General features: G+C 43.7%; 1 protein-coding gene and 1 long non-coding RNA gene across 3 annotated transcripts in view; one reads left to right on the top strand and one right to left on the bottom strand.

Moving 5' to 3' along the window:
* tex2 (testis expressed 2) overlaps positions 1–20173 on the top strand; it is a 37211-nt gene extending 17038 nt beyond the window's left edge. Inside the window, 12 exon segments of the mRNA XM_034219860.1 lie at positions 1409–3101; positions 6130–6330; positions 7227–7587; positions 11910–12199; positions 12955–13098; positions 13208–13307; positions 15693–15813; positions 16564–16639; positions 16641–16687; positions 16967–17176; positions 17575–17695; positions 18449–20173. Of these exon segments, the coding sequence (XP_034075751.1) occupies positions 1434–3101; positions 6130–6330; positions 7227–7587; positions 11910–12199; positions 12955–13098; positions 13208–13307; positions 15693–15813; positions 16564–16639; positions 16641–16687; positions 16967–17176; positions 17575–17695; positions 18449–18598 (3489 nt within the window). The 5' untranslated portion in view covers positions 1409–1433 and the 3' untranslated portion in view covers positions 18599–20173.
* Positions 20174–20647: 474 nt separating this feature from the next.
* Positions 20648–24176, bottom strand: LOC117548519. Of its 2 annotated transcripts, none has more exons than XR_004569347.1 (12): positions 23934–24176; positions 23761–23850; positions 23540–23582; positions 23322–23366; positions 23092–23134; positions 22875–22919; positions 22333–22428; positions 22113–22182; positions 21896–21940; positions 21363–21458; positions 21148–21190; positions 20648–20973 (listed from the first exon to the last, which is right to left on the bottom strand). It is a non-coding gene; the product is annotated as an uncharacterized LOC117548519 (long non-coding RNA). The 2 variants fall into 2 exon arrangements; XR_004569346.1 differs by having other exon boundaries at positions 22113–22155.
* Positions 24177–24196: the final 20 nt, after the last annotated feature.

Here is a 24196-nt window from a genome sequence, read left to right as displayed (position 1 = left end):
GGCTAACCAGGGATGATGGACGGTATGCGATGTGGAAGAATAAACAGGCACAATAACTCAATAACAACTTGAGGCCTCATTCAGTGAAATCACTGCACGATGAATGACTCTGGTTCCGCTGCGTTGAGACTATACAATAGACGCCTTGTTCCTGTGACCACTGGAGCCTAACTGCTGCTTTGTTGTGTGATTATGTCTTACATATTGTTGTGCGTGGGGGGTACTTATATCTATGTATATGTTTATGTTTTTTACGATACCGTAAAGCATAGATAATGCAAAACATGACAGTTATTGCCTATTAAACAATCAATTTCAGCCTAAATGGCGAACGCAGTACTGATATGGGCAGTGTCCATACAATATCTGATGTATGAATACAAATTAGTCAAACAACTAAAAGGAATACTCACATTTAAGGATTTTGTGCATTTTGAGGTTCATAATTTAAAAACAATTATTACAGTCTTTACCTAAATATTCTTTTGTGTGTAATGTGAATTATGTTTCCAGTAGCAACAATCATCTATCTGACTCTGCTGTTCATCTCAGTTACATTATTATCTTTCAGCTCACTGTGTTAGTTTTACAGCCCATAATTATACTGATTTGGTTCAGTCTCACTACTCATTATCACCATTTCCAGCAGCAGCACTCAATGAGAAAGCTCTGTTAAACCAACAGCACACAAACAGCTTGCTTTACCGCACCTACTGGCAGAGAAAGTGGTGGAGACCCAACCAGAGGTGAAAGGAAAGTCAACAATGGACTTGAATTCACCGGGTGGCCAGAAACATGACTGCTATGAATGCTAACATTACCCTGTACAAACTAAATGTCCAAAAAATAGTCCTGCACAAGTAGCCAACCCAATTTAAGTTATCAGAATGTTTTCAGATCGTCATTTCCATCCAATAGTGATGATTTTCCCTCCACGAGTCAGAGTAGCATCCTTCCTTTTGTTTTCTCCTGTATGATCCTTACCACCTCACAACAGTCAGCTGCAGCCCTGTGGGGGGTGGAGTTAAATACAGCTGAAATGCTGATGGCCCCTCTCCTCAGGGCTCATGTGTTCTGAAGTAACCCATTAATCATGTTGCCATAGCAGGGGTGAGTGATGCTGGTAAGACAGAGAGAGGCCAGGACTGAGAGCGACTCAGTCTGTCAGCTAAAGCCTTGCATAATGAGGGCTAATGGATGGGGGGGGCATAGACATACCTGTCCAGTCTACTCACATTAGGATGAATAGAGAGCTGCTGGGCTATTCTACTGTGTACTGTGTACTGTGTGTGGATGGAGAGTGTGTAGAGCATATGTTAATCTAATTTTAGATTACTGCACTGATGTTATATGCCAATATTTTAGTGTTTCTATGGTTGCTAACAGTGCTTCTGTGTGTCTCTCTCAGGCTGTGAGCCCTGTGCAGGCTGGTGATGAGCAGTCAGGGCAGCAGCAGCTGGGGAAGTGGCCAGCATGCTGACACCCCTCCACCTCGCCACGCCCCTGGACCCAAGCTGCAGGTGCAGCGCTCCCTCTCTCGTGACACCATCACCATCCACTTCTCTGCTCTGGGGAAGGAGGAAGACGACGAGGAAGAGGAGCTCTATGGCGTACCTCTTGAATCTAAATCTGAGCTTGATGTTGAAGGGGCTGATGTTCCGTCTGTCCTCAAGGGCTTGGAGGCAAGTGATGAGCTTCTGTTTGAATCTGCTGGAATGGAGACTTCCTCTGGAGCTGCTCTACTTCCTGTTTCCTCCACCACCCTGTCTGCAGAGCTTCCCCCACACACATCTTCTCCAGCTATGACTATTACCCCAACCGCCACACACCCCCACCTGAGCTCCACCCCCCCTGCCAGCTCATCCTGGCCCTCTGAACGACCCTCCGCCAACCTCCCATCCTCGGGCTCCTCCTCCCCTTCCAAGTCTCCAGCGATGTCCTCCTCCAAGCCTTTCCTCAGCCTGGTCAGGTCCTTGTCCAACGACGTTGAGTCTCGCGAGACTACTCCTCCACCTACAACTACACCATCGCACGCCAGGCACCGTCACTTAATGAAATCTTTTGTCAAGTCTCTTTCCACGGACACTTCAAAGGCCGAGCATCAGGAAGGGCCTCTTCAAGTGCAGCCATCCCAGCGGCCTCCACCTCGCAACATGCAGCTCTTCAAACAGTTCTCCCAGCCTCGCTTATGCTCCAGCCCCGTCGTTGTCACTAAAGCTGGTGGAGACTCCAAAACTGCTCCTTCTTCCCCCATAATGTCCCCAGATGGAAGATCTTTCTTCAAGGTCCAAGAGGTGGAGGCCAGGATCGAGGATACCAAGCGACGGCTTTCAGAGGTGATGTCCGACCCCCTGCAGCTCTTCAGTAAGATCATGGGGGATGAGTCTGGTGGAGGAGCTGCAGGAAGTGCCGCTCATCGTGCCAAATCACTGTCCTCCAGCGCGTCAGAGCTCAGCGGAGCGACCACGGTGAATGGACACACGGAAGGGAACAACAACTATAGCATCAAGGAGGAGGAAGGGGCAGAAGAGGAAGAAACAGGCAAGGGTCCGGATTCTGTTTTGTTCTCCTTCCCATCGCTGGCCCCTGCCCCAGCCCTCGCCCAGGCCTCCTCCTCCTCCTCCTCCACTTTCGCCAGGTCTCCCTCTCTCACTCTGGGCCGCTGCTCCATGTCGGCACTGGTAGCCCGACAGGAAGACGAGGACTTCTGCGAACTGTACAGTGAAGACTTTGAGTTGTGTACCGACACAGAAACGCCAGAAGGGGATCGCCCAGGCTCCCGGCAGCCCCACACTGGTAGCACTGGGCTGTGTAGTGAACTTGACACAGAGGAGGAAGAGAAAGAGAAGGAGGAGTTGGAGACTTTGCCAGTGACTTGCCTCATCTTCCTTACACAGTTGGTGTACTGCTATATAATCCTTCCAGTGCCTCCATATGTATGTTCGGTGGTGCATGGGATAGTAGCTGGGTTCATGTTGGCCTTGCTGGTCCTCTGGCTGTCCTCTCCTCGAGGCTCGTCATCGGGGACGAGGAAAGGAAGGGGAAGGATGGATCATTGGAATGTTGCCCAGCTGGATATCAAAGAGCCAGGAACCTTCAAGGTGAGTAAAAACATTGCATGTTGCTCAATGACTTTCAAATGTAAACTTGTTTGGATCTGTTGTCAAAAAACGGTAGCTTTTTCTGCAGGTGTCTTTGCTTCACTGCCTCTTACACTAGCATTAAGGTCTTACTCTGATAGTGCTGCAACAATATCATTTGCATAATAAGATGCATGCTTTGAGCCGATTTGCAGGTCGTCAAAGCTTTAATCCAAACTTGCAAACACAACTGAACATAGCCAACACTATGATGAAGTCTGATAGTGGAGCTTAAAGACTAAGATGACTAGAAGTTGAGTTGATTCAGATTCATTACATGATTTGTTATTTCAGAGTTCTTTTTTGGGTTCCTTTATGAATGATTTGATTTGCAACCATTAGGCTAGATAAGAATGAAGACTTGATCCCCATGAAATCAACCTTTCTCCATTTAATCAGTGTGTTTATGTGTCGGTGTTATGTTATTAATAGCTATTAGACTGCATAGGCTATAATGCTCAAGATGCCTAATTTTCCTTTACATTAATACACTACATTTTAACAATCGGGCAAATTCATTAAAATTAGAATGTGCCACCGAATTAGGGCTTTTATGCCCAAAGTATTTCTCCGGGAGGGCCTGTACCCAGACCCTCGTGGCTTGCAACTTGTTGGCTCTTTCATATCCTTGGGGGAAGTCGTGATCAGAAGCTCAAAAAGAAAAACTAGGATAAAGAGAGGAGAAGAAAATGTTCATGTCGAGGAGCTAGGCAGACTAGCAAATGCAACCTGCCGTATTTGGTTCGGTTTTCAAGGTTCAAGGTTCAAGGTTCTTTATTGTGTAATTTATTGAGTAATTATGTCGTTGACAATCTTAGGTCACAGGCTTCTCCAACAATGCAACACAATAATACAGATAAGCAGACAATATTAAAACAATATTAAAATACACTATATTAAACGTAATACAAAAAGAAAAATAGTGCAAGTGGAATAGTGCAATACGAGTCTATATACAAGTTATTGGAATGATATATTAGATAATAGATAAATAATTACTAAGTAGCAGATGAATGTTATGAAATTGTTTCAGCAATGCAGGTGTTTAACTTGTTTGTTTGTTTGTAGCCTTTATTTAACCAGGTGAAGCCCCTTGAGATCAAAAGATCTCTTTTACAAGGGTGACCTGCAAAACAGTCGTATTGCCTGTGGGATGAAGCTGTCTCTGAATCTGGTTGTTTTTGTCCGGATGCTGCGGTAACGCCTGCCAGACGGCAGCAGACTGAACAGTTTGTGGCTGGGGTGATGGGGGTCTTTTATAATCCTGAGGGATTTCTTCCTGAGCCGCTGGGAGTAAAGGTCCTCCATGGATGGCAGCTTTTAAAGAGGAAACCAGTTTATATAAAACTAGAAGACTTGGAGTGGGAGAGGATGAGGGTCCCTGTTTGAAAATGTAGTTTTGGCAAGAGTAGACTTATATTAGATTTAGCATTAAAGGTTTTACAATTGCAGTTGCTTGCATCTGTATGACAAAAAACATCCAAAGTGAGAACAGCAAACAGTGAGCTGAATCCAATATATCTGTGTTTGTTTTGATGACAAGCATAAGCTTAACTGTAGTAAGTGCTTTTGTTTTGTACATTTTTACTACATGTTTTTCACTTTCCCACTAGCCAGGCACTGAATTATCCCCTGATGTTTCTATTGAATTGGCTTTGCTCTCAGAGCCTCCTTAGGGACTGATAAGGTGGGAGTTGGATGAGAATTAAACTCTATCCAGCCTCAGGGGGGACCAGCAGCAACATATTGGGCTTTAATTACACTTTTGAAAACGTCTACAATATTTTCACTCTCTCCTCTGTTACCCTCAGTCAGTGCTGAAGAGAAATGTTTAGTATTTTGAGGGATTATGTAAGCATGTGTTTGTGCCTTCAGTGGTAGCAAGCTGTTGCACAGGAGAGCCTGATAGCTAGCGGGCACAGCTGTTCCAAAAAGAGGAGCTCAGCAGTTGTGCACACCATGATACACACATTTCAACGATAGACCAAAGAGCACACAAGTGCAGGGCATCAGCCGGGGACACGCACTGACTCTTCATCCTTCTCTCCCCCCCAGGATCAACTCAGACTCAGTGTTTCAGATGACCCACTTTGCCTTTTGTTGTGTGTTATGAACTATGTGGCACCACTTCTGAGTGACAATTTAGTTTTTAAATATACCGGCAGGTGATTTAATTTTTTTTTGTTGAAAAATACTGCAGGGAGAGTTGTTTATTGATGACAACAGTTGGCAGTCAAAAGTGTTGTATCCCTACGCTTTATTTTAACAATAGAACCCCACCAAAGATTGTGACATTAGGTTATTACAGATATATTTGTTATCAGCTTTCAATCTTGGCTCGTAATTAACAAGACTGGCAGAGGATGCCAGAACATTATCAGTCACTATTACAAAACAAAAAAGACTTATCTTTACAAACCATATTCATCCTCCAATCCCAATATGTTAGTGTTGTCCGTTTATGTAAAATAATAAATTACAATTGTATGCCATCTTTTTTAACTCTCACCTATTCAATATCAGCCTAGAACGACCAGTATATGAAGATAAATTCACTGGTGGGAAGTACAAAACATGTTGAACGCCCAACGGTTCAGTTTTCTTTCACTCAAATACTTGCCTGCCTTTCGCTTTCTTTTTTTCTGAAATATCCTCCTCAATAAACTTCATCATAATGAGATTGTTATAAGATGACTTAAACAACTTAAGCACAATAAACATCTGATGGAAGAATGTTCATACATAATATTTCAGTCCATGGGTTAGCATGCCAGCTGTAGAAAAACAATAGCAAAAACAATAAATATTTGTACAGTGTAAACACCAATATCAACTCACTATAACTATACAGAAATAGTGAGTAAATGTACCCCGAAAGTCTTGGTGTTTTAATTTGAGTCTGATGTGTGTATATTTGCTGTAATGATAGATATAGAGTCTGTCTCAACTAAAACGTTTTCCCTCTTGACCCCCACTCCCAATCTCTCAGGGCTGGATGAATGAGATCCACTGCTACGACCCGGAGATGTACCACGCCACTTTGACCCACTCTGTTTACGTCCGTCTAGAGGGCTCTGTGCTGCGTCTCTCCAAACCCAACCGGAACATTTCCCGCCGTGCCACACACAACGAGCCTAAACCTGACGTCACTTACATCAGCCAGAAGATCTATGACCTGACGGACAGCAAGGTGGGTGTATGTGGGAAATTAAATAGAGACATGCTGACATTTCAGAACTGTGTATGTGTGAGGTAAGGAAATTAATTATATACGTGTAACTGTAAGTGTGTGTGTGTTTGTTTTTCTCTACTGGCTCCTCAGTTTATTTGTAACTTTGATGATAACCTTTACAGACAGTGACATGAAGCACATGTCCCTTCATATTTGCCTTTGCCTGAGTGCATGCTCGCTAATAGGTCAAGTTCAGTGACACATCTACTCATTTTCAGTGTCACATAGTGTGTGTAAACAGGAAGGGAATATCACAGGTCACTAACCCTGTACACACAAGTTTACCTCTTGTGTAGTAATGTGCTGACTCAATGTGTTGTGTATCCAAAGGCAGGACAGTTCAAAGACATCTCTTAGCATTGCAGCACAGGGGTCCTTGTAGCTCCCCTTATTGACTGTGATTATTGTGGAGTCTTTCTCATATAACATTTGTAGAACATGTTTTGTTATAGGGTTTCATTATGTCCATTAAAACATACCGTAACTCTAAATAATTCCAAATGCCAGCCACTAAACTAGCTTATTTCATCATTGACAAAATAAAGGTCATATTCCTTTATTGCTGGTCAAAGAGAAAATTAACATTGGGTTAAATAAAAATAACTACATAAGGGATGAGAAATGTGCACTTCTATTCCCGCCTGCATTGATTTCATGTCCCCAGTCGCTACCACTCACACCTTACAGTTTGGCAAATCTGTGCTTTACTTCAGTCAGAATAACTGTTTGAATCATATATTTGTTGTCCTCATTTTAATGGTGGTATTCTATGCCCATAAAACAACAACAACACACTCCATCCTCATCTTCATGCATTTGATTGAATATAAACTCTGTCTATGTGCCCCCAATAGATCAACTTGGTGCCCCAAAGCTTGGCGAGGAAGAGAGTTTGGAACAAGAAGTATCCCATTTGCATTGAGTTGGCTAAGCAGGAGGACTTCATGTCCAAGACCCAGGTAGAGAAGCCTGATGCTGGGGAGGAGAAACGAGCAACGCTGGGTGAGAAGCTCGAACGAAGTGAGTTAGAGTTGGTATCGGGATCAGGCTCAACAGAGGAACCCAAAAAAATAACTTCTGCCGGCGGGGAACTGACAATCTACTTGTTTGGGAGGACGGGTCGGGAAAAAGAAGAGTGGTTCCGGAGATTTCTTCTAGCATCCCGAATAAAGGCAGAGGGGAAAGGTGTCAGTCTGCCTGGCATCTGCAAGAGTGGTGAGTGAGATGTACAGTGTCACATACCAAGATGCAAAATAGCCATTTACATTCTGTTTATCTGTCTGTGTTATCCTTTCCACACACATACTGTATTTGCACAGACACACATCACTTCCCCAAATTCACAATAATTATTCTCTTGAGTATTTAACTGCACAGCCATCAGATCTGTGCATAAGCCCCGGGTTATTACGGTGTGTGTAGGAAGCAGGACCCAAATGCAGATTAAGTGACAAAAATAACTCCTTTATTTCAAGGCTAGACAATAATCAGAGACAGAACAGAACACTCACCGCTGACCAAGTCATTACACAAGCAAGACACAGGTGAGGAGGGAGGAGAAAACACAGGGGCCACAGGTGAACACAATCGGGTAATCAGACACACCAGGGAAACTAACGACAGGGAACCACAGACAGATCTAAACAAGACAAAACACAACGCAGACAGAAAACCAAAGACAGATCTAGACAAGACACAACGCAGACAGAAAACCAAAAACAGATATAGACAAGACAAAACACCATAAAGACAGATCGTGACAGTACCCCCCCCCTCAAGGGACGGATCCCAGACGTCCCAAAACAAAAACACAAAAGTCCAAAACACAAGCAGGGTGGGTGGGTGGAGGGGGTCCGGAGGAGGGACGCATCACTAGGCCACCAGGGTGGGTGGAGGGGGTCAGGAGGACGGGACTGAGCTGACCGCCCAGGGGCACAGCAGAGGACCAGGAAGGGATCTCGGGCGGACGTTCCGGGGGCAAGGCAGAGTTCAAAAAGGGGGATTCGGGCGGATGGCCCGGGGGCAAGGCAGAGTCTAAGGTGGGGGACTCGGGCGGCCGAGCATGAGGGCGAAGGCAGCGGCAGGAAGAGTCAGGGGGCCGGGCTCGAGGACGAGGGCAGCGGCAGGAAGAGTCAGGGAGCCGGGCCCGAGGGCGAGGGCAGCGGCTCACAGAGGGCCGGGATCGAGGGCGAAGACCGCGGCTCTCAGGGGGCCGGGCTCGAGGGCGAAGACCAGACAGCTCCGGAGGCCGGGCAGGAAAGCGCTGACGGGACAGCTCCGGAGGCCGGGCAGGACCCGGTGTCGGCCGGACAAGAACCGGAGCCGGTGGGACAGGCTTCGGCAGGATCCCCCACGGAAGAGGACCAGGAGTAGGCAGGACCCCCAGTGAGACATGTGATGTCGAGGCCTCCAACGAAACAGGACATGGGGTTGGCAGGACCCCCGATAGAAGAGTAGTCGGCCGGGCCTCCAACGGCACAGGACATAGGATTGGCAGGACCCCCGGCAGGAGAGTAGACGGCGGGACCTCCAACGAGACAGGACAAAGGGTTGGCAGGACCCCCGGCAGGAGAGTAGTCGGCGGGGCCTCCAACGGGACAGGACACAGGGTTGGCAGGACCCCCGGCAGGAGAGTAGTCGGCGGGGCCTCCAACGGCACAGGACATAGGATTGGCAGGACCCCCGGCAGAAGAGTAGACGGCGGGACCTCCAACGAGACAGGACAAAGGGTTGGCAGGACCCCCTGGCAGGAGAGTAGTCGGCGGGGCCTCCAACGGGACAGGACACAGGGGTGGCAGGACCCCCGGCAGGAGAGTAGTCGGCGGGGCCTCCAACGGCACAGGACACAAGGTTGGCAGGACCCCCGGCAGGAGAGTAGTCAGCGGGGCCTCCGACGGCACAGGACATAGGATTGGCAGGACCCCCGGCAGGAGAGTAGATGGCGGGACCTCCAACGAGACAGGACAAAGGGTTGGCAGGACCCCCGGCAGGAGAGTAGATGGCGGGACCTCCAACGGGACAGGACATAGGGTTGGCAGGACCCCCGGCAGGAGAGTAGTCGGCGGGGCCTCCAACGAGACAGGACAAAGGGTTGGCAGGACCCCCGGCAGGAGAGTAGTCGGCAGGGCCTCCAACGGGACAGGACACAGGGTTGGCAGGACTCCCGGCAGGAGAGTAGTCGGCAGGGCCTCCAACGGCATAGGATTGGCAGGACCCCCGGCAGGAGAGTAGACGGCGGGACCTCCAACGAGACAGGACAAAGGGTTGGCAGGACCCCCGGCAGGAGAGTAGTCGGCGGGACCTCCAACGAGACAGGACAAGCAGCTGGCAGGACCCCCGGCAGGAGAGTAGACGGTGGGACCTCCAACGGGACAGACATACGATTGGGAGGACCCCCGGCAGAGGAGTAGTCGACGGGGCCTCCAACGGGACAGGACATGGAGTTGGCAGGACCCCCAGCGGAACCTCCAACGGACCAGGACATTGGGTAGTGACTTGAGACGTGACTCGAGAGGGGACTCCAGAGGAGACTCGAGAGGAGACTCGAGAGGGGAACCAAGGGGGAACTCGAGAGGGGACTCGAGAGGGGAACTAGAGAGGGGACTAGAGAGGGGACTCGAGAGGGGAACTAGAGAGGGGACTTGAGGAGGGACTAGAGAGGGGACTAGAGGAGGGACTTGAGGAGGGACTAGAGAGGGGACTAGAGGAGGGACTAAAGGAGGGACTAGAGGAGGGAACTCGAGAGGGAACTGGAGAGGGGACTCGAGAGGGGACTGGAGAGGGAACTCGAGAAGTGACTAGAGGAGGGACTAGATATGGGAGTAGGGAATTGACTAGAGGAGGGACTTGAGTAGGGACTAGAGAAGGGACTCGGGAAGGGACCAGAGAGGGGACTAGAGAAGTGACTAAAGGAGGGACTGGAGAAGGGACTAGGGAAGTGACTAGAGGAGGGACTTTAGAAAGGACTTGAGAAAGGACTTGAGAAAGGAATTGAGTAGGGACTAGAGAAGGGACTTGAGATGGGACTAGAGTTGGTACTTGAGAAGTGACTAGAGGTGGGACTGGAGAAGGGACTAGAGAAGTGACTAGGAAAGTGACCTGAGGAGAGACTAGGGAAGGGACTAGAGAAGGGACTATGGCAGCTGGGGCCGGGACTGGGTCTGGAACCATGGCTGCTGGGGCCGGGACTGGGGCCGGGACCATGGCTGCTGGGGCCAGAACTGGAGCTGAAACCATGGCTGCTGGGTCCTGTACTGGGGCTGTAACCATGGCTGCTGGGGGCTGAACTGGTTCTGGAACCATGGCCTTTTGGGCTCGTGCTGCTAACCTGGCCTTGCGACTCCTCTTAGGAGCCGTTTGGAGGCTCCGTGGACCTCCAAAGGCCAGACGAGTACCAGCGAATGGCTCCTGGATAGTAGCAAACACTGGGTGAGAAGCAGGGGCTGACGCCAGACGGACCACACCGATGCGTGTGGTGTCAAAAAGGGAATCTGGAGACCTGGGTCTATCAGGATCGGGAAAACAAACCGTGAGGTAATCCAAAAGCCAGGCCGGTAAGAATTTGACCAAATCTTGATTCCTCAGCGTAAGGTGGACTGCATCTGCCAGAGCAGCATCTCGCTGCTGAACCCTGACCGCTCCTATCCATCGATGAGCGTAGTCAGACAAAGAAACGGTATAATCCACTAGTTCCTGCTCAAACGAATCTGCTGGGCCCATATCGTTGGTCGGTTCGTAATGTTACGGTGTGTGTAGGAAGCAGGACCCAAATGCAGATTAAGTGACAAAAATAACTCCTTTATTTCAAGGCTAGACAATAATCAGAGACAGAACAGAACACTCACCGCTGACCAAGTCATTACACAAGCAAGACACAGGTGAGGAGGGAGGAGAAAACACAGGGGCCACAGGTGAACACAATCGGGTAATCAGACACACCAGGGAAACTAACGACAGGGAACCACAGACAGATCTAAACAAGACAAAACACAACGCAGACAGAAAACCAAAGACAGATCGTGACACCGGTTTAGGGACTGCCAATCCCCTCAACTGAGTGAACAGATGAGTGTGAATGGGTCAGCAGGATTACATGCACAGAGAAGCAGCATATTATAGTATTGGTCTCCACTGTGCGATATAAGCCTGCAAGGATGAGGCCCAATTTAAAGGGCAACACTAGCACTGGGTGGGTCCAGTGATAAAGGAAGTGCACGGTGAAGAGGATTACCGGAAAGATCATTTAAAGCCTGTTTGTGGATATTCATAGCAATTATGTTTTAAACGACTATTTCACTGCTAAGAGTCAGAGAGGATGCAGTGTGTCATATGGTGTAAAGCATGCTGATTCAGAGTGTTGCAGTATGCTGTGAGAAATACATTAAAAACAGATCCTCTCTCTCTCTCTCCCAGACCTTGAGCATACATTATGTATGTGAAATACGATGCATTGATTTGAATCAAGGAAAAATGTTGTTGGTGATCAAATGTATCCCCCCTTATACTCACATCCTGCACTCTCTGTCCTCCACTTTTAGCCTTCTTGTCCCCCCACAGCCGCAGTAGCAGCCCCCAATTGGGTGGAGGCCTGGAGGCTGACAGCAGGAGCAGCAGCCGGGGGAGCCTGGAGGAGCTGTCGCAGCTCCGCCACAGAGACCCCTCCTCTGCTCTCACCTGTGGCTCTACTGCAGGGATGAAGCAGAAGATGCTGTTGGACTATAATGTCTTCATGGCCAAATATGTCAACCCCCAGGCGCCACAGACAAGCCCAACTGCCACTGAGAGCCCTGGGCCCAGCCCTGAGAGCAGCCCCAAAACTACTAAAAAGGTATGTGACAGAACAATACATGAAAGGCTGAAAAGAGATAGACAACTTACCAGGCAAAGTGATCCAGATCTCCAGTCCTTTGGGACCCCATGGCCATTTGTTAGTGAAATAACATCAACTATGTCAGTCTTTTTGTCTGCATTTTTACTTGGAGGGTTCACTGTAGATTTTTGACAACTAGTAGCACTGCTGAGCAATGTTTGATTTGTGATGCTCTTTTGACATTGATGTTGGAAGTCATACAAAATTACTTGGCAATGCAGGGGATAAGGAAGAAGAATAAAAGTACACGGACAGCGGATCTGCATCTAAATTCATTATAACGCCTCTATTCTGCATACATTTTGATCAATTGTCAACAAACATGGCACGTCTTAGATCATGGATAACAATGCCATTGCCAACAGGTGTCATTCATATTTACAACGTGAGACATGGATATGGCTACTAATTAGGCTGGGTTAAGGAAGCAGGAAGAGGCGACCATTCAAATCGCTTTGTGATTTTGTCATCCGCTTTAGATATGTGATCAAACAGATCTTCAGAATAAATCTCCAACAGAGTCAGATCTTAATTATTTGATTTCATATTGTGAATTTGTAGAGGGGGAGGTCAAAAGGGGAAGCTTTTTCCATGAAAGTATATGGACATTGGATTGAACCCAAGCTTTATAAAGACTGTTATCATACTCGTTTAGCTTAATTTGTATGTCAAGAAGATTGAAGCTACAATACATACCTGTGTGTGTCCCTTAGACACGCAGGAGTTCAGAGGAACCTGCGGAGCCCGAGGCCTGGGTCAATGCTTTTGTGGGACGGATGTTCTGGGACTTCCTGGGAGAGAAATACTGGGCTGATGTAGTCTCCAAGAAGATCCAGATGAAGCTCAGTAAGATCAGGGTGGGTACTACAGTATTACTAACATGTCATAAAAAAAAGTAACTTTATCTCATGACTTTTTTGTCTTGATGGTTAAGTCAAAACACAATTTTTTTTTACTGTGTTTCAGCTGCCATACGTTATGAACGAGCTGACATTGACGGAGCTAGACATGGGCCTTTCCATTCCTAAGATCCTCAATGCCTCCAAACCCTCTGTGGACCACCAAGGTAGGAATAGAAGCTACACTAGGTATGTCATGTTTTTCACACAGCAGTTGCTACAATTTTACCATCAATCTTTTTTTTCTTTCCCTTCTATCCTCCATCCGTCATAATACCCAGGTTGTTTATCAGTTCTCCCACTTGTCTTTCTGTCTAAATAGTAAGACATGCTCTTGTTTTTCTTTCCCCTCAATCCATCCATCTTCTTCATCTCCCTCTCGTACCATTTGTCCATCTTCCCTAAGCTTTGCTCTCCTTCTCTCTTGATGAAGACATTTCTCCACATCTCCTCTGGAGTCTAGCCTCTCCACGTGCCTCGCTCTATTAAGCCACAGTGATTAAACTTCATGTCTTTGGTCCCCCTCATCCATTACTCAGGCACTGACTCACCCTGCCTGCTGCTTGCATTTGGCCATAGCAAAGGGGTGGGTTGGACACACAAAGACTATACAGATATGTGTGGCAGATTCATTTCAAACGATTTTAGGCAGAGGAGGATATTTGCTATTTCTTCCCCTAAATGTATATAGATGTAATGCGTAAGTTGCCATATTTGTATTCTTCTGTATAACTTTTGAATAGTCATAGTTTTCTCCAAAGACGGTTTAGAAGAAGGAGAAATACGTCTTATTTGATTTGAGTCTCAAGATATAAAAGCATTGAAAAGGTATTACATTTTTCGTTTCAGTTGAAGCAGGCAGTCATGAATCATTCTGCTGTCAGCCGCATTTCCACGGCTGAGTCTGCAATGTTCATAATGTGTTCTGTCTGTACCAATACACCCACAGAAATTACTCACAAAGCATAATCACTTGATCCCAGCCCATAGTTAGTCCTGGGGGACTGGCACCTCGCTGTAAACGTGTATGAACACAACAGGATGCTTTTGTTTGGATGGTAACATTCCCAATTTCATATCTTCTTGATATTTATTTTCTGTTGTTATGATGGTAAAAAAGAGGTTGAGTGAGTGCTTCCTGACTACTTAATGTTGGGAGGACATGATTTGATTTACAATGTTTATTCTGCACACACAGGCTTGTGTAGAGCCCTGTATTATTTATATAATGTAATTCCAGGTTTTATTAAGGACATTGATAATGTGACTTTATGACTGCTAGACTGTCAAAAAGATAGGACATAAATGGGTCGAGTGATATGTCACTGTGAGACTAACGCTCATTTTAAAGAAAACCCAACTGTTGAATAAATAAAGGTTTAGATGCAAAATGTTTTTCTGATCTAGTAGTCGTAGTGAAGGAGATATAATAAGGGTAACGTCATAATAATGGTATAAATCAAAAGGGTTTATCATGGTGTGAGCATGAACATTTATATATTAAAATATGTTTATAACATATTGCATTACATCGTTTATTTGTAGGAAACTGGTGTCAGCAGAACGATCATATTGTAAAGTAACTTATATTTTATTATAATAAGCAGTGAGCTAAAGAAAGAAAAATTGTATTTAGAAATGAAGTATTTATATAAATGCAGTAGTAATTTCTGTACAGGTTACATATATCAAAATATTTAATTATATTGGCATCGCATGTCATTCTTTTTTTACAGATTAAGTTTTGGACTTTTTTTTCTTTTATTAGTTCAACTGAAAACAGGCACAGGGGAGGGAGAGAGAGAGTCAAGAAAAAGCACTGATTGTCAAATGCATTGACGAGATGAAAAAAACAAAATGTCATGATGACACTTCAGGAAAAGAAAAGGTTTCAATAGCTTAGAATCAAGGCTATATCTTTGATCATATAATATTGTTTTTGTTGGATTATATTTCTGAGTTCAGTGGAGAAACACTCTCAAGCTCACTGGTTCAGGTACAGTATGTTTATTCCTCAAAAATGAACTAGGCCCTCCAGACTCCCTCTAACTCCAGTGTGTCTTCTTCTACATGGAGAAAACAATGTCTTGTTTTCTAAGTTATTACTGTCATTAAGCGTCTCTTTTGACGCTGCCTCCACACAGATACAAATCAATGAGCATTTTTTCGGGATTGGAAAATGAAGAGGAGGAAAGAGCGAAGCACTTATAAGATTCATCGAGCAAACAGCGAATAATCAAAATCTGAATAGTTCTTCCGTCACCTCCTGAGAAGTGTAATGTTTAAACAGGAAGTAGTCTGATAAGCCAATAACCAGGCCCGCCTCCCCCAGAGCTAACCTTTTCCTTGTTTGCTGGAGGTGGGGACTTCTTCCTGTCAGCTCTGCAGGGGAACTTAAAGCAATTAAACATAGGGCAGGAGCTTCTTGTTTATTCAAAGAAATGACATGAGTTGGGAATTGTAGTTGTTGCACTGGAGGGCATAAGGTAGCATAATTTATTCACATAATAAAATGTAATATGTCTGTCTGGTATCCCTCACTATCTGTCCAGGTCTATGGTTCGATCTTGAGGTCTCGTACACGGGGTCCTTCCTCATGACACTAGAAACCAAGATGAACCTGGCCCGTCTGGGGAAGGAGGGCGAGGGGCTCGGGGAGCAAGGAAAAGAGTGGTGAGGCTTTCAATAACATTCAGGGATGAAGATAATGAAGCTAAGTCTGCATTTAGAATGTCTTATATATGTTTCAAATAGAGTGCCACAGTGACGCATCCTAAAACCCGGAAGTAAATTAGCATTTTACCACTTCCGGTTCCTTCGACAAAAACCAATGCATTTTCTCCATAGGATTTTGGAAAATAGCTCGAAATAAGGTCTGTGGTTGACACAAATTGAAGAGACGGATCACGTTTTGTTCAGCCGGATAATATCCACACGTCTACCCATACTTTTATAATTTTCGAATCATAAATCTAATCAATAGATTTATGATCAATAGATATATGATTCGAAAATTATAAAAGGGTTTTAGGACGCGTCACTGTGGCACTCTATTCTTTGTTTTTGTTATTTTCTCATCATACATTATCTGTGACCCACATAATAGGATTACCTTTATTGCTTCACAACGAACCCTCCAAGCTGGAGGTTAATTGAGCGGATTTACATTTGGAACCATATAAGTTGTCACCTTTGTTTTTTCTTACCATTTTCTATTGGCTTTTCCTCCCTTCTCTTTATATATGGATCCTCTCTTTGGATGCTTACCACTGTGGATTTGCCCAATTTCTGGTGAGTTTGGGTACACCTGTCTCTAGAAAAAATTATTTATAAATAAAAACATTTATTCATATCAGTAGGGATGAACTCATTGGGAATTACAGTCTGACTGTGCAACAGTGAGTGTTTATGTGTGTGTGACAGGCCCAGGCCACGGACGTACTGTCTGGCAGACAGCGATGAGGAGTCGTCTAGTGCCGGCTCTTCGGATGAAGAGGACCCCCCCCGAACTCCTCAGTGACAGAGCCATTCTTCCTGGAGCAGAGGGGTGAGCGAATGTCTCTTAGCAACAATAACATCATTATCTGAATTGAGAATGGGCTGCAACAGATTCACACTGATGTGTTGAAACAGTCTGTTCTGCCCTTTCAGTCCGCCCACCCACCTACTCAGTGCCACACGTTTGAAAGCCTGCTGCTGATTTAATGTAGCAGCCGGTCACTTCCTCCATCGTGGGTGCTGAGTAGAGAGAGATGCTGTTATGAATAAATAAAGAACCTGACTCACTCCTTGACTCCCCTCCTCCTTCCATCCTCTGCTCACGTAGCTACGTGGGAGGCTACAGGCCCAGCAAGATTATGCGCTTTGTGGACAAGATAGCCAAGTCGAAGTACTTCCAGAAAGCCACAGAGACAGAGTTCATTAAGAAGAAGATGGAGGAGGTGTCAAACACGCCCCTGTTGCTAACTGTGGAGGTGCAGGAGTTTTGTGGGACGCTGGCTGTCAACATCCCACCACCCCCCACGGACAGGATATGGTATGTTCACTTCCAGGGACGAGTGCATTCAGTCAGTAGGATGATTCCAAGGGAATATTGGTTTCAGATTATAACTCTGCACCCTCTGCTGGGCAAACAAGGACATGCATACGATGAAAGAACAGAATGTTTAATCACCAGTAAATTAAATTCACTTAATGTTTAGAATTCAAATGAGGGCCCAAAGCAGTGTGGGGAATGTTAAATCCTTAAGGACTTTCTTTGTTCTTTAAAAGCTTCATTAAAATGTGCATAATTTTCAGCCTAATTTATGTCACACATTTCCTGAACTAAGTGCCTGCTTTTATGTAGCCTGTAAGAACTTGGATTGCAATTCAGCTTGTTTTGGTTTAAACTATTAAAAAAATAAAATAATAATAATGTTCTTCTCTTGTCAGGTATGGTTTCCGGAGTCCGCCTCACCTAGAGCTTAAAGCACGGCCTAAACTGGGTGAGAGGGAGGTCACTTTAGTTCATGTGACAGACTGGATTGAGAAGAAACTCGACCAGGAATTCCAGGTATACACTGAGAAAAGATGCACATGCTTAATTATGAATACAATTTGTTTAAAATGTTAGAAGGTTAAGTCATATCACGTGATGTCTACCAACTCCTGTGTGGTTTAAAAACCTCAGTTGCCTGACTGAGAGGCTTAAGGTTTACTGAAGAGCAAAGACAATGTCCCCCCAGATGTTTAAGGGTCAGTATTTGGGTAATAAAAGAGGACATTGGGATTAATTTACGGCTGCCCACCTACATGCACTTCAAAGCAGTCTGCCTGTGGCTTTCCCTCCCCTCGTATATACAAAGTAATAATATGGCTGCCTCTAGATAACTGCCCTGAGGCACACCTGCAACTACTGTCCCTGTCAGGTCTACCACACATCTACATTTATCCCTGCCTGACTCCTCTGGGGGTTATTATTATGTACTCCCCCGCCTCCATGGCAGTAAAATACAGTGCAGAACTGCTCACTGTTGTCATGTGTGAGTGAGTGTTTACATCTGGCTTTCAACAATGGCCAAACTCAGTCCTTATTGGTTCCAATACATAACATTGCAGGGTTAGATACACGGGGGTGGCTGTTAAGGTATTTTTCTGTGTCTTTATTTAGTTTATAACAAGTGTATTCATTTGTAGTTTCTGCTCCATTCATTCTCTACACTCTTTCATTGAAAAGACATATTTCAGTTTGATCAAATTAAGTAATTATAATTTGTTTTGATTTTTAAGTTTTTAATGACTCCTTACTGTGCTTGCTCTCCCACAGAAAATATTTGTGATGCCAAATATGGACGATTTATGGCTACCCATAATGCACTCTGCCATGGACACACGTTCGAATGCCAACATGGTTACTGTGACAAATGAGGCCTTGAAGGACCAAGAACCTGAGGAGTCTGAGGTCTCCGGAGAGTGAAGACCGCTGTTCAAAGTGTGTGATGACTGAAATGTTATCACCATGGCAATATGATGAGTCCCCGCCCCTCGAGACCCACAGGTGCAGCAACGGGCCGGGCCAACTCCAATATTTTTAACCATGTTCCAGTCCCATTGTTGCACCACACATGAAGTGTGTCAAAAACTGTAAATGGGGGCTGTGTCGTAATCATCTGTGGTGACTACAAGCAGGGAAACGGAAGAGAGTTGTGACTCATAGATGGTCCTCCAATCAGTTTTATTCTTAATATGTTTCATTTTCGGATGGAATTCAATACATGGGGCATGTCCAGACTGCTTTAACAAACGTGTGAGTTGGTGGATCAACATAATAGCCATCAGAAGAACCATAAGACCTGTGATGTACATCTGCACTAAACATGATAGTACAATACATTTTAGTGCGACCTTTCTAATCGAGCATTTTGTTGCTAAACAGTTACTCTTCAAAGCTTTGAAGCACCTGATGAAGACAGTATGAGTTTGAGGGAAACATCCTAAGATTTGGAGAAGATTTTTCTGGAAGTCCCTGTCTCAATTGATACATATTTCACAGGGACAACTCATTGATCAACCATCCACACTGCTGCCTGTGCCGGTCGCCTGGCACCTTTATGCAAACAGATCAACGGCACTGTGTCCATTGAAGACACTAGGTCAGTTTAAATCCACTATGGACAGAATCACAACATACTGCTTGTGTGCTTTTAACCATGTGGTAGGGATTAAAGTTAAAACTGATTTTAGAGGGGAACATTTATCTGCAAACACAGCAGCTAAACATTGCCTAGGTCTGATGAATGTAAAAACTTGAATGCAGCTTCTCAGCTGTTCAAGGAATAGCTCATTCACTGACAACGTGCTTCTACGCAACATCCTTCAAGACTTCTTTTCATGTTATATCCAGAGTTGAGCTAAACTAATAATTTTGGTTTTGGCGTTGAGAAAATACGCAATCGGAGTATTCACTTGTGCTTGTGTATTGAGGCCACTGCAGTGATGTACTGCACACGTTTGGACTGGAGACGACAAAAACCCTTGTTTTTAGGTCATAAGAGGGAGACAAACTCACTCTTACCGCTTTATTTGAATAAGTGACATGCTGGATATTAGCCATATTATTTAATGTTGTCAGAAGACATCCAGCTAATGAATGCTCTTACATTATTTATTGATCTGCTGTTTTTTTGTACTGTTTTCCAAGACATACAATTTTACTGAACAGCAATGTTGTATTCTGCCAAGACGCTCAGCTGCTTTACAGGCGACTATTATTTTACATGTTTTGTTTAAATGTGTGTTGGCAAAGTGTAAGAGGCAGAAAGTGCCTTTAAAATAAACATTCCTCCGTAGTCAGCCATCACATTTGTTGCATCAGTCGAGGATATAGAAAGTGTCTCTGTGCCATTACTGTGTCTGTCAAGACATGCCCTATGGTTTCACAAGTGTTGGTGTTGTTATGACAAAAATATCAAACATTAGTTGTGTTCAGTGATGTCAAAGAATGTTACGGTTCTGATCGTTGTGGATCAATAAAACCTATTGCTTGGAAAGAGTTTGAGCAGCTTTGTGGTCCTAACATACAGCAACGTATTCTCATAATTGATTCAGCTGTGATATGAATGTCAACTTATCAATCATTTAATCTATTAAAATAAAAAAAGGTAAAATACTTAATTTAAATCACAATTCCATTTATGAATAACAGAACCAACTAATTTTTCACATTTACTAAGCTGTTACCATAGACTGTTTGGGATGTCTGCCAGAAAAAATAAAAGCCAAATAATAAATTATCAAAATAGTAACCAATTAATTTCTTGAAATTGACTTCTCTCCAGCTCAGTACATGGTTTCAATGGCCAAAAGACTTTCCAATGATAACAAAAAACATGTATAGTAGTAGTTACATTACTGTAAGGAAAAGGCAACAAGGACCCTCAACAGCACCACATTCTATTGTAAACTCCTTCAAAGTGTCTCATTGGACATTTTATATTAATTGGACTAAACAAATATAGCTTTATCATTTAGACTCTGTGTCTTGCTTAAAAGGAGAGACTTGGGAAAATTGCCAAGTAACCCCAGTTATAACAAGACTTCATTTACTCTCGCACTTCTCTTATCCTTAGTGAATGGCTAAGGAAAAAGCCATTCAGGTGTTAAGGAAAGTGTGCATGGTGAATTTAAAGAAAGAAAAAAATTCTGTTTTTTACAATTGCTTTATTCACAAGACATATGCATTTTCTAATGGCTCAGGAATGCACGCATTAGAAACCCACGAACATGTTGATTTACGAGTCCTGGTGTCACCTTGTAAGCATCTTGTCCATTTGTTGATCGTCAATCAGATTGCTGCAAAAGAAGACAACTTTGAGTGAGCTCAGTTATTTAAACACCATCCATTTCAAGATTGTATGTTGGTCATGTCAGATGTAGATTGTCTTCATATTAAATCAGAAGTCTAACGCATCATGATCATCATACAGAACCATTAAATGTCACATTGTGATAACATAAGATCCTCACCATGTTGCTCATGCAGGGATCCAGCCACACCAACATCCATTTCCTGTAAATATAAAATGTCTGAGTGAACCTAAATGAGACCCACACCAGGATATTTATTTGTGGGGTCGAGTCAGAAAAGTATATGACTTCATTTTCATATCAGAAGTCTAACGCACTTAAATCATCATTCACGATCTAAAACAAGAGATTTTAAACAGTTAAGAAAAACTCACCATGATAGTCTTGTTAGGCCTTAGCCGGTCTCCATTCAGTCCACGTGGGGATATGCAAGCACTTCGAAAACCTGCCACGAACCTTTACGAGCGGCCCTGTGGACAGCACAACATACTTAGTGTAAGAAGAAATCAATTAGCATTCGTAATTCACATGTTATAAAAAATTAACATACTTCGATAAACTGTCATTGGACATTTCAGATTAACTGGACACAACCAATATAGCTTTTATCATTTAGAGTGTGTCTTGCGTAAAAAGAGAGACTTGGGAAAATTGCCAAGTAACCCCAGTTATAACAAGACATTTACTCTCGCACTTCTCTCATCCTTTGTGAATGACTAAGGAAAAAGCCATTCAGGTGTTAAGAAAAGTGCGTACGATGAATTTACAGAAGCAGCAAACAATACCGTTTGTTTTGTTTTTTACAAGTGGTTTATTCACAAGATATATTTCCACAGTTAAGCAATATGTATTTTCTAATGGCTCAGGAATGCAAAGAAGCATGTTGATTTATGAGTCCTGGTTTCACCTTGTAATTGACAGTAACTTGTCCATTTGTAGATCAATCAGATTCCTGCAGAAGAAAACAACTTTGAGTGAGAAGTTATTTGAACACCATCCATTTTAAGATTGTATATGGGTCATGTCAGATGTAAATTGTCTTCATATTAAATCAGATCTCAACCATATTATGATCATCATACATAACCATTAAATGCCACATGGTGATAACATAAGATCCTCACCATGTTGCTCATGCAGGGATCCAGCCACACCAACATCCATTTCCTGTAAATATAAAATGTCTGAGTGAACCTGAATGAGACCCACACACTAGGATATTTATTTGTGGGGTCGAGTCAGAAAAGTATATGATGACTTCATTTTCATATCAGAAGTCTAACGCACTTAAATCATCATTCACGATCTAAAACAAGAGATTTTAAACAGTTAAGAAAAACTCACCATGATAGTCTTGTTAGGCCTTAGCCGGTCTCCATTCAGTCCACGTGGGGATATGCAAGCACTTCGAAAACCTGCCACGAACCTTTACGAGCGGCCCTGTGGACAGTACAACATACTTAGTGTAAGAAGAAATCAATTAGCATTTGCCATTCACATGTTATACAAAATTAACATACTTCGATAAACTCTCATTGGCCATTTCATATTAATTGGATACAACCAATATAGCTTTTATCATTTAGATTGTGTCTTGCGTAAAAAGAGAGACTTGGGAAAATTGCCAAGTAACCCCAGTTATAACAAGACATTTACTCTCGCACTTCTCTCATCCTTTGTGAATGGTTAAGGAAAAAGCCATTCAGGTGTTAAGAAAAGTGCGTACGATGAATTTACAGAAGCAGCAAAAAATACCGTTTGTCTTGTTTTTTTACTAGTGGTTTATTCACAAGATATATTTCCACAGTTAAGCAATATGTATTTTCTAATGGCTCAGGAATGCAAAGAAACCCAGAAGCATGTTGATTTATGAGTCCTGGTTTCACCTTATAATTGACAGCAACTTGTCCATTTGTAGATCAATCAGATTCCTGCAGAAGAAAACAACTTTGAGTGAGCAGTTATTTGAACACCATCCATTTTAAGATTGTATATGGGTCATGTCAGATTTAAATTGTCTTCATATTAAATCAGATCTCAACCATATTATGATCATCATACATAACCATTAAATGCCACATGGTGATAACATAAGATCCTCACCATGTTGCTCATGCAGGGATCCAGCCACACCAACATCCATTTCCTGTAAATATAAAATGTCTGAGTGAACCTGAATGAGACCCACACACTAGGATATTTATTTGTGGGGTCGAGTCAGAAAAGTATATGATGACTTCATTTTCATATCAGAAGTCTAACGCACTTAAATCATCATTCACGATCTAAAACAAGAGATTTTAGGCATGTAGATTTATGAGTCCTGGTTTCACCTTTTAATTGACAGTAACTTTTCTATTTGTTGATCAATCAGATTCCTGCAGAAGAAAACAACTTTGAGTGAGAAGTTATTTGAACACCATCCATTTTTAAGATTGTATATGGGTCATGTCAGATGTAAATTGTCTTCATATTAAATCAGATCTCAACCATATTATGATCATCATACATAACCATTAAATGCCACATTGTGATCACATAATATACTCACCATGTTGCTCATGCAGGGATCCAGCCACACTAACATCCATTTCCTGTAAATATAAAATGTCTGAGTGAACCTAATTGAGACCCACACACTAGGATATTTATTTGTGGGGTTGAGTCAGAAAAGTATATGATGACTTCATTTTCATATCAGAAGTCTAACGCACTTAAATCATCATTCACGATCAAAAACAAGAGATTTCAAATGTTTAAACAAAAACTCACCGTCTCGTTAGGCCTTAGCCGGTCTCCATTCGGTCCACGTGGGGATATGCAAGCCCTTCCAAAACCTGCTATGAACCCTTACGGCCGGCCCTGTGGACAGTAAAACATACTGTGTGTAAGAAGAAATCAATTATTAGGATTTTCCATTCACGTTATAAAAAAATTAAACTTACTTCGACATGTCCAGGCAGACGCGGCCTAGTCACGCAGTTCCAACATGCACCATGATGCATTAGAAAAAGAAAACTATTTGTATGCACATTTATGTCAGGTATCGTAATACTGTCTCGGAAATGTGCATGCAAATAAGCGTTTTCTAGCCATGTTAAATGCAAAACGTTCAATACTGGCTGGTTTGACCACAGAACGCATGCTCTCCAGGGCTGGGCTCGTGGACTTCTGCAGAAAATGTCCCCCGGATCTACTTTATAACACA

This window comes from Gymnodraco acuticeps, unplaced genomic scaffold (assembly GCF_902827175.1).
Source record: "Gymnodraco acuticeps unplaced genomic scaffold, fGymAcu1.1, whole genome shotgun sequence".
Classification (NCBI taxonomy): domain Eukaryota; kingdom Metazoa; phylum Chordata; class Actinopteri; order Perciformes; family Bathydraconidae; genus Gymnodraco; species Gymnodraco acuticeps.
The sequence above is the reverse complement of the archived record's forward strand: the minus strand, read 5'-3'. Positions and strand labels throughout refer to the sequence as shown.